Source organism: Cydia strobilella, chromosome Z (assembly GCF_947568885.1).
Source record: "Cydia strobilella chromosome Z, ilCydStro3.1, whole genome shotgun sequence".
In the NCBI taxonomy this organism is placed as follows: Eukaryota; Metazoa; Arthropoda; class Insecta; order Lepidoptera; family Tortricidae; genus Cydia; species Cydia strobilella.
Window position 1 is genome coordinate 33,138,067 of NC_086068.1, and position 11,332 is coordinate 33,149,398.

Below are 11,332 nucleotides of genomic sequence, written 5' to 3' on the forward strand. Positions count from 1 at the left end.
AGCTGTTTAGCGTGCGGAAAGTTGGTTTTCGCGAACTAGTGCTTTTTACTTTTCCATTTTTTTTTTAATTTATACTTGTTCCAATTCATGACTACTTATTGATGAGTGTTAATATTAGTTTCCTTTAAACGACGTAATCAACATAAAAACCTTCTGTTAAGAGGCCGGTGTCGATTTTAGTCGCAAAAATGTAAAATTGATAGATTTAGTCGGTGAAATTGTACACCTTTTGTTACCTAATTGAAATAACAAGTACTGGTTTGTATTAGCGCATCTTCTTATCTTACCTTTTATCAGATTAATTTGTTGAAAACAGACTCACTAAATTAGTAATGTTTGCTTTTCTGATGGACGTTTAGGTAAACGCGCGTAAAGCACTGATTTTGTCGCTATTATTTGTAAATTTCGTAAAGTTTGGACTGCTAAACATAGTAATTTTGTATTACACATATCCTGTACTTGACGTTTATCAGACTACATTTTTATTATTATGACTTTGAAGTAGTGTAAATGAAAGTTACACGAAATCAATTTTCTCCAGAAATTATTTCAAAACAAGTGACAACTTCTCTGAAAATCGACTTAATTTCAACGTAATTTTGATACTTAAACAATCTCCAACATTTGTTGAAACTATTTTTATACATCAATTTGTATAATTTACCACCATAAATTTTTGATGATTTTTTAAAAACTGCCCCTTCTTTTCATTTATTACCGGTGACGCACGCTTGCGACCTCATTATTAAAAGGCAAGATGAGAAGACGTGCTAATAGAAACCAATACTTGTTATTTAGATATTACGTTTTTTTCGTCGCTGATCATTCGGAGCGACAAGTCACGTTTAACACCTGCACTTAGTGCACTTCAAAAATTTAAACGAAAAATATAATATATTAAATTAAACTAAGTGCACAGTGCGCAGTGTTCAGTTTAGTATACTCAACGCATAGCAAAGTCTAAATAGATTCGCACCCGTGCACAGTGATTTGTTTCGATTCCACATTGTCCCGAGTTCCTCTACTAACGCCGCGCTAATGAAGGAGATGGGCGATAGTACGCACGGTGTCGACTCCGACATCGAATCGAACACGGCATTCAAGCCTACCTCCACATTGGTAGCGCGATCTCCGCCGCATAAATGCACATCAAATCCTGATTTGTCATCGGAATTTCGTAAACGTAAATACGACAAAATGACAAACATATCAGAAGAGGTCAAGGAAACGATCGAGCTTAAGTTTTCAAGCTTGCAGGATAACATTACTGCCACCATAAACACAGCCCTGGCCGCCGGCTTGGCAACTGAGCTCGCTAAAATCTCCAACACATTGAGCCAAATTCAACTCGACATTCAAAAGGTTAATCAAGACAACACCACCATCAACCAAACATTAGATGAAGTCAAGAATCGCCTGACACACGCAGAGAATTCACTTCAATATTCCGGCTCGCGTCAGGACTCTTATGAGGAAAGACTGCGTTCTGTTGAATCCAGCATGTCGTCATCACAAGGTCAAGCTGACCGTATCCAGACTCTTGAACGCAACATAGATAAATTGGAACAACAATCGCGAACGAATAATATTGAAATATGCGACATGCCTGAGAAGCGAGGCGAAAACCTGATGACATAGGAACCGCTATAAAATTTACTTTTGCGCCCAGTGACATCGTCTCAATACATCGTGTATCGCATGCCGACCCCAGCTGTAATCGCCCCAAAAACATAATAGTGCGTTTTACCTCGGTTTTACTACGTGACAATATTCTGGCTGCGTTTCGCCTTGCTAAAGGACTCAATACTTCGCAAATAAACATAACTGGATCCCCGCAAAAAATATATCTGAACGAGCATTTAACACTTAAAAACAAGTTGTTACTACGACAGACTCGTGAAACAGCCGCGAAGCACAGCTTTAAGTATGTATGGGTCCGACATGCCACTATATTGGTCCGCTAAGATGACACTTCACCAATAATAGCTATACGAGCTGCCCACGAGCTAAGTAAGATATCGCCGAGTAGTTCCTGACCAACATAGATCTAGACTTTTCACTATCTCAATGATGTGTTGTATTTTTGCCCTTATTTTAATTTTATACCAGTGCTGCAGACATATAATACCTACCAGTAAACTATTAAAGTCGCGCGTTTTGCGCGTGGGCATTTTATTATTTGTGTTTAAAGAATTAATAACTATCCTACACAACCAAACACGTAAGTACCTAAAAGTTATGGGCGGGCGTTTTATTTTATCAGAGATCATTATTTTACTGCATTACAATGTTACCTACATTAATTTTCCGTTTTAAACAGTCTTATATCATATTTCAACGCAATAATGGATAGTATTTTTTCGGTTTACTATCAAAACTGTCGAGGCCTCCGTACTAAAACAAACACTTTATACATGAAAATTTTATCGCACAATTATGACGTAATAATCTTAACTGAAACATGGTTATGCCCAGAAATAGCGAATAATGAGTTTATTGACACTCGGTATGTAGTTTTTCGAAGTGACAGGGATCGAACGGGCAGCGGGCGCGGCGTCGGTAGCGGCGTGCTTGTGGCGGTGCTGCGTGAACTTGGCGCCGCCGTCTGCTCTCCGCTGCCTACGCCGCTGGGCCGACCGGCGCTTTCGCCGCTCGTTGATAACATTGTGATTGCCCTGCCGCTCGGCGCTCACCATAAACACATTATAAGTGCGGTGTATATTCCACCCAAACAACCTACCATAACATATGAAACACACTTCGAACAACTGCAAACTCTGCTTTTACAAGCAAACGCAAAAAGTTATTGGATTGTAGGCGACTATAATTTCTCGACCTTGGCTTGGAAGAACTGTGGAAATTTCGCAACTCTGTCTCCGGGTGAACGAGAATCTAACCACCATAAGTGTCTTATTGACTTTATTTAATCTCACACAATATAACACATATTTTAACGCGGGCGGTAAAATTTTAGATCTATTTCTCGCGAACAACTCTGACTGCACCAGCGCACCTGCCCCCCTCGCCTTGTTCCTCCGGATGCCCATCATCCACCATTTTATGTTATTATGACCCTACCTAATTCCCATAATAAAGCGTTGTTCCCTAAAGCAATATATAGGTATTGTTTTAACAAACCTGACTATTCTAATATTAATAGCGATATTGATAAGATCCCATGGTCGGACCTCCTAATGGATCTCTCGGCGGATTGTGCTGTCTCAACGTTTTATGAATGCATTTATAAAATTAAAAAAGACCACGTTCCCTATATGAAAACACACTTAAATACATTCCCATGCTGGTTCTCACCTGCATTAATTCACATTTTTAAAAATAAAAACAAAGCATGGATCAAATGGAAAAAGTACCACAATTTGATTGACTATGAAGTATTCTCAAAGTTAAGAGACAGATTTAAGACAGAGACAAATAAATGTTATAAAAGATATCTGGAACGAGTGGAGGACAGTATACATGACAACATAAAATATTTCTGGACCTATGTTTCTAATCGAAATCATTCATCTCATATACCTAACACTATGAACTATCAAAACGTAACCTCTGATAACAATACACATATTTGTAATATGTTTTCAGATTTTTTCCAGTCGGTCTACCAGCCCTCCACTGTACCAGAGAACTTTAATGTTCCGGAAAATAACCCAACATCTAACATTAACATACACAACCTGCATATCTCAACCAGCCGCATATCATACGAATTGAACCATCTTGATTTATCAAAGGGTCAGGGTCCTGACAATATTCTCCCAATATTTCTCAAGAACACAGTTAAAACAATAGCTACACCTCTCGCTATTATATTTAATAAGTGCCTGAGTGAGGGTGTCTTCCCTTCTATTTGGAAAACCGCAAACATAATTCCAGTGCACAAAGGTGGTTCCAAAAATAACGTAGAAAATTATAGACCCATATCAATTTTGTCCACACTGTCAAACAAAAGTCTTCGAGAAGTTAGTACATAAACTGATTTATCCAATTCTACATACTCAAATTATTCCTAATCAACATGGTTTTGTCCAGCATAGATCTACAACCACTAATCTTCTCGTCTATACCTCATACCTATTTGAAAGCCTTGACAGTAATACGCAAGTAGACAGCGTGTATACTGATTTCCGGAAGGCTTTTGATAGGGTGGATCATCGATTGCTATTAGAAAAGATTGCTTATAATGGTATAAGGTGTATAGATGAATTACGTAAACCTTTAGTTAGCCATATCACATTAAAACCAAATCTATAGCTGGCCACTGTAATGGGTAATAATAGAAACGCGTTCCGTATGTGTTTCGCTTTGCAGATGACCAGGGTGCTTAGCCAATATGCCAACCGTTTACGCTCCGTAGCGAACGAAACGCAACCGTCTCTGTCGCACTAATATGGAAGTGTGATAGAGAGAGATTACCCTATCCTTCGCTGCGGAACGAACGACTGGCATCTTGGCTAGGCACCCAGGTTTAGGTACCTATAGTTTACATTAAAACCAAATCTATAGCTGGCCACTGTAATGGGTAATAGAAACGCGTTCCGTATGTGTTTTGCTTTCCAAACACATACGGAACGCGTTTCTATTACCCATTTCAGTGGCCAGCTACGGATTTGGTTTTAAGTGGTTTTAACGTAAACTGTAGGTACTAAACCCGAGTGCCTAGCCAAGATGCCAGTCGTTCGTTCCGAAGCGAACAATAGCGTAATCTCTCTCTATCACTCTTCCATATTAGTGCGACAGAAACAGTTACGTTTCCGTTGCTACAGAGCGTAAACGGTTGGCATCTTGGCTAGGCACCCTGGTCATTTGGAAAGCGAAAGACATCGTTTCTATTACCCATTTCAGAGTGGCAAGACTCGGGATGAGTGAAGAATGACATTTCCGCACGTGTATCGAACGACGTTTTTTAATTGAAAAATTAAGAAAGCAAAAAGGAAGGAATGGAATTCGAAACTTTTATATTATTAATTCTGTGACATCATTGACATTGACATTATGAAGAGGTGTTTTTCTAGCTTTTATTCGACTAGAATAGATTTTTATTGAACCCACTTCGGTGAGTTTTTTTTTCAAATGCATGTAATATAAGACAGAAACAATTGTAAATATTAAAACATTGTACTATTATTACCTAAATATGGTTATTTACGATTTTTTGTGTATCGTATATTTATAAAAACAATATCGAATGTTGCCTTTAGAAACTTAAAACATTCTTGCAGTAAGAAAATACGCCTCTTCTTGGACAGGCGTTCCGTTCCATTCAAACAACTTATTAAGAACAAAAACTATGAAAACGGATTATATTATATCGCGTATATTGAATTTATAATACATCCCGACGTTTCGAACTCTTTACAGCGTTCGTGGTCAACGGGTGACTGAGGAAAAATTACAAAGTGCAAAAATACCCACATACTAAAATAATGAACAATCATAGACTACAAACTTTAAGGCTGGTTGTACATGCAAAATCGGTTCATAAGGCTAGTTATACACTATAATTATTTTTTCAAGTAAAGATATATATATATACGCGATAAAAACTATGCCGGCTCCAACCCTACACCACGGACCCGAGAAGATTTAATTCCCTCCTAAATTGTAGGAGGGTATCCCAATATGGGACCGGCAACAAACTCGGCGGGACACATCTTTTCAAAACATCAGAATGTCCAGCATCATCCAACACTAAGGTCTCACAGTCTATGTCTCGCTTGCTCCTTTATCAGATGGACTACAGGATCCCAAGCTGGTGGTAGAGAAAAGCCATCTTCCCTATTAAAGTTTGGATATTTCTTAATCTCAATGGCCTCGCGCAGCATTCTGGGTATGTAACGCTTCTCCTTGGCAAGAACCAGAGGCTTATCAAACTTAATTGAGTGATTGGCTTTATCCATGACATGCTCACAGACAGCAGACCTAGGTCGACGGTGCTTGACATCAGCTATGTGTTCCTTCACCCGAGTGGAAATGCTCCGTTTCGTCTGCCCGACATATGATAGGCCACACTCACAGTCCAGCCTGTACACTCCTGCAGTCTGTAGAGGGGTATTGCATTTTACAGGCCTCAGGAATTGTGACATCTTCTTCATTGGCTTGAAATATGTTTTTATAGAAGCACGCTTCAAGATGTGGCTGATCCTGTCCGTCACCCCCCTGACAAAAGGCAGAATGGCAGGCCTGCGCTCGACTGTGGGGATCTTAATGTGGGACCTCTGGTTGACCCGCGGTATCCTGAGCTCGTTTGCCTGGAGCGCGCGCCTGGCATGCTGGAGCTCCGCGGCCAGATGCTGGTCATCACATATCCTCTGGGCTCTCTGAAACAAAGATTTGCCTACTGTAACAAGTTGACTGTGATGGTGATGCGATTTGCCATTTAAGTACCTATCAGTATGAGTAGGTTTCCTATACACGGTGCGACCTAGGGTGTTATCAGGATTTCTTTTTACCAATACATCTAAGAAGGGGAGAGAACAGTCTTTTTCCAACTCCATAGTAAATTTTATTTTGCTATGGATGGAATTTAGGTGATCCAAGAAAGTTGAAACACTACTTTTTGGAAGTATAGTAAAAGTGTCATCTACGTATCTTTTAAATATCTTCGGTCGCACAGGAGCCAATGAGAGTGCCCTCTCCTCGAAGTCCTCCATAAAGATGTCAGCGACTACTGGAGACACCGGAGACCCCATGGCCACGCCGTCGACTTGAAGGTAGAATTCACCATTCCATAGCAAGTAGCCAGATGTAAGGCAATGTTCCAACAGCTTAGCATATTCCTCTAACATGTTCTGCTCACATAACCTCTTCTTGACAATTTCAATGCAGTCTTGTACCGGTAGGCTTGTAAATAGCGACTGAACGTCAAAACTGACCATGATCTCATCATCAGTCAATGTTAGGTCTTTAATCTCACCGATGAAATGGTAAGAATCCTTTGTATGCGTGCTAGTGTTACCACGTAATGCTGAGAGGGCTCCCGCGAGGTGCTGAGCCAATTTATATGTGGGAGCATCTATCTGGCTCACTATGGGACGTAGCGGGGCACTAGGTTTGTGTATTTTTGGCAACCCATACAACTTTGGAGGCACGGGGCAGTCAGGAACTAAACTTGCAACATTCAGATCAAGGCTGTCCGAGTAATCACTAATTAGTTCTTTAGTGGTTTTCAATACTTTCATAGTCGGGTCCGTCTTTACATGTTTGTAGGTTGTAGTATCCGCTAATAATTCCCTAATTTTCTGGTTATAATCTGAAGTATTAAGTACAACCATCGCATTTCCCTTATCCGCTCGAAGAATAGTAAGGTCTGGATCATCGCGTAACGTTTTCAACGCGGCCAATTCATCTCTAGGCAAATTCCTTTTCGGAGGCTTGGCTTTCCGTAATAATGACGAAACATCCTGCCGTATAGCCTCCAAATCTTCCTTCTTTACGTGATTTTTCACCAGACAGTCTTCTACACTAACAATAATGTCCTCAAAAGGGATCTTTCGCGGCGCCACAACATAATTAAGACCTTTTTCTAATACTGAAAACTCAGACGTCGACAATTGTTTACTACTTCTTCTTCTTTTAAAATTATGGCTTCAGCCCAGTGGGACTATTTCGCCAGTGTGAAGGTATTAAGAGGTTTAAAAACGACAAAAATTGTACGGTTGTACAAGACAGTGTACGGTGATTTGTTAACTCTTATACTCGATAGTTAGACTTTACAAGAAGCACGTGGACTACCGGCCGTTGACTCCAAGATGATGGTTAAACGCGCTTCAAAATTAATTCTCCATTCACTGCACACTACCACATTAGTTTACTGTATAATAAGCTATCGATATTACACTTTAAACAATATTAATGAGCAAAAAACAAAGTAATTAATCACGATGCTAACTATCAAGATGGCGCTCGAACCGGAAGTCCAATTGTTTACTAGATAGATTGACAATCGACCGATTTGACACTGACAGCGACGTTCCGTTAGTGCTATTATTCTGAAGCCCTCCGTTATCGCTGCGTCTCGTTTTCGATTTTAACTTGTCAAACTTGGCACTTTGTCGTTTCTTGCATTGTTCAAATATAAATGCGTAACGTTTATTACCTTGTTCAACAACATCATTAAAATCGGTGCTTGTCAACACTTCCTGCAATTGACCGGTGCCTACCTTAATCTGTTGCTCAAGTCTATAAGCCGTGTAACGGTTGTTATGGATGGTTTTGCACAGTAATCTCTCACTCGCCCGGCGAAGTATGCGTTCACTGCCGATAATGTCCTTCTTCGGAGCTATCTTCACGCATGTAGGAATAAGATTTTTTTTTTTTTTATCGCGTATATATATATCTTTACTTGAAAAAATAATTATAGTGTATAACTAGCCTTATGAACCGATTTTGCATGTACAACCAGCCTTAAAGTTTGTAGTCTATGATTGTTCATTATTTTAGTACGTGCAAAGATAGATATAACTCCGTAATAGATGGATACAGTCTAAGGAAAAAACGTGCCTCGAAAATCACGAAAATTTGACTCTCGATCAGATGGTGCCACTAGTTTTGGCCTACACTCGTATAGAGGGCGTTGACTGTTTCGTTTGTTATTTATAATTTTAACGCATACCAGTGAAAGAACATGGGTCAAAATCATATAAAAATAATTAATGCAAATAAAAAAAATATTTATCCATATTTAAATACATTTTAACATATTTTTTTAAATCTTCATTTTTAGTTTTAAAGTATGTCGATAGATGGCAGTGAATTTACTGGGGTTACAAAATTTACTATGACAGTACCGCTCTAGTATAAGTTACTCTATGGTACGTGGGTATTTTTGCACTTTGTAATTTTTCCTCAGTCACCCGTTGAGCACGAACGCTGTAAAGAGTTCGAAACGTCGGGATGTATTATAAATTCAATATACGCGATATAATATAATCCGTTTTCATAGTTTTATTTCATGAGTAACTATCGCGGTAACCGAAGACAATATTATTAAGAACAGTTTTTCAACATTAAAAAATAAACGTGTTATAATACTTATAATGAAGAGGTAAGTAATAAAATATGAAATATGCATATTTTTCGTATTCTTACATTAACAGTAGGTTTTTATGTTGATTACGACGTTTAAAGGAAACTAATATTAACACTCATCAATCAGTAGTCATGAATTGGAACAAGTAAAAATTTTTAAAAATTGGAAAAGTAAAAAGCACTAGTTCGCGAAAACTAACTTTCCGCACGCTAAACAGCCACGAAAAGTAGCACTTTTTGAGCAACTGTATTAAAAATTATGTTACTTGCTATTGAAATCGACAACAATCAAGATTATTCTTCTCTGCGTTCAAAACGCGTTATAGTTGGCGGCGCTGGCGTACCGCGCGTCAACGCCATCTATTGAGTGTTATTTCGTGAAATCGGTGAACGCTCCAGGGAATAAGGGTGTAGCATCTCATACCTGGGTCCTAACTCCCAGTCCTTACTCCCACGGGCTGATCCTCTGGATTCTCCAATCGGCTATAATTCCTTAACGCTTTTGCCTTCTCTTCCTGTCTGATTCTCGTCGTCCAAATTACTCCCTGAAACTTTTGATTTAAAATGTTTACTTTCTGGCTACCATTTCTAAATTCTCCCTAAACTCCTTCTACCCTAATACGGCCCTGACCCGTCCGGTTACTTACCTTGCTGTTTTTCTAATCATTTCATGTTTTTATTATAATTTCGATTTCGAAGCTAATCGACCTAAAATTCACTATAAATTTTCCTTGACATATTTGCTGAGCATATTTGTTTTTTTGTTTTGACATAATCCGTCAAACTATTAATTTACTCAAAATTCTTTAGCATGAAGTTTAGGTCGTATAGTTTTCAAGTAGTTTGTTCTAAATTTTATCTAAAATTTGTTACTGGTGAACAAATATTTTCAAATATTTTCAAAAATCTTAAAAAAAAATGTATAATTCTAGAAAATGTTATCGCTAGCTATATAAGCGGCCCAGCGGCCATCTGCAATTCAGTTGCTTCTGGTTCCCAACTAAGGAACAGTTATAAGGGTCCGTGCGGGGCCAAGCCAGGCCCCACACCATCAAGAAACCCTCGCTCGCACTCCATAAAAGTACCTGCGTTCCTGGCAAAATCTGGCGCTCTCTCTGCACGCGCCCAAGGTCCGGTGGTGCTTTGCGGTTGCCCTAACGGTGCGCCTCGTCTCTGCAAGCGCGCGCTATCGGCGCGCCTCGCCTCTGCAAGCGCACGCTGTCAGTGCGCCTCGCCTCTCCTAGGCGCGCGCTATCGGCGCGCCTCGCCTCAACAGGCGCGTGCTATCAGCGCGCCTCGCCTCTTCTAAGAGCGTGCTATCGGCGCGCCTCGCCTCTGCAGGCGCGTACTATCAGAGCGTCTCGCCTCTCCTAAGCGCGTGCTATCAGCACGCCTTACCGTGCGCGTGCTACTAGCGTATCGTATTTATTCTTTTTGTAATTAAACCATCTGTTAGCGTGTCATATTGACACAAAGCCGATAAATAAAGAACCTACCCCTGTTATATCTATCCTTTCCTTTCTACCTCCTCACTCCCTGCTCCGTTACTCACTCCTCCAATATACGTGGAGGAGGGCGTAACGTGACAAGGGCTCGACTAAAAACGTATTTTTGTTGTTTTTTTATTTGTTATTTATACCAATTTTTTTTAAGTATAGGAAACTAAAACTAAAGTCGTAAATCCACACTTATTTAGTTTAAAAAATATATAGTTTATTTTATAATTCTGTTGATATAGGGTGATTTCAATGCAAGATCGCCCGTGAAGTAAGTTAGGTACTGTTTTAAACACACGGAAGGTGAATTTTTTTTTTGTTTCATGACTCTTAAATGAAACAACGCAAAGAATATTGTATATCATAATTATTATTTGAGATCAGCATCGTGCACTTTAAAATGAGTGCCGTAAAAATCTGTTTACCAACAAAGACCGGCAAATAGACCAAACCGACACCGACCAAAGCTGCTTAATTTATATCAGCATTTTGAAAAGCCATATAATCATGTTTGGGGTCAGTTAGCACAAGTTCAAAATCTACCCTGTCCGTCTACTTGGGGTTCCACGAAGGTCAACAACAACTGGGAGCCTACATGGACGGACTTGTCTGTTGCTGCAGAAGCATGCCTGGAAATTGTCAGGTGCAAATGGAAACAACAGTACCGCGGCTGGAGCGAAAATTGCAAAAAAAAGGCAACTTAACTGTTCAGACCTCTGTCTGTGCAGTACATCTTGCAATATATAATAGTAGATTGTACAACAAGGGCATAAATCGATCACGAGCAT

The 11,332-nt window shown here is 39.6% G+C and overlaps 1 protein-coding gene across 1 annotated transcript; it reads left to right on the forward strand.

Annotated features, from left to right (window-relative positions):
• The first annotated feature begins 1,038 nt into the window (after window positions 1–1,038).
• LOC134753742 (uncharacterized) lies at window positions 1,039–1,638 on the forward strand. The gene has a single exon (XM_063689680.1). It carries the CDS (start codon window positions 1,039–1,041, stop codon window positions 1,636–1,638), a length of 600 nt encoding a protein of 199 aa, XP_063545750.1.
• Window positions 1,639–11,332: the final 9,694 nt, after the last annotated feature.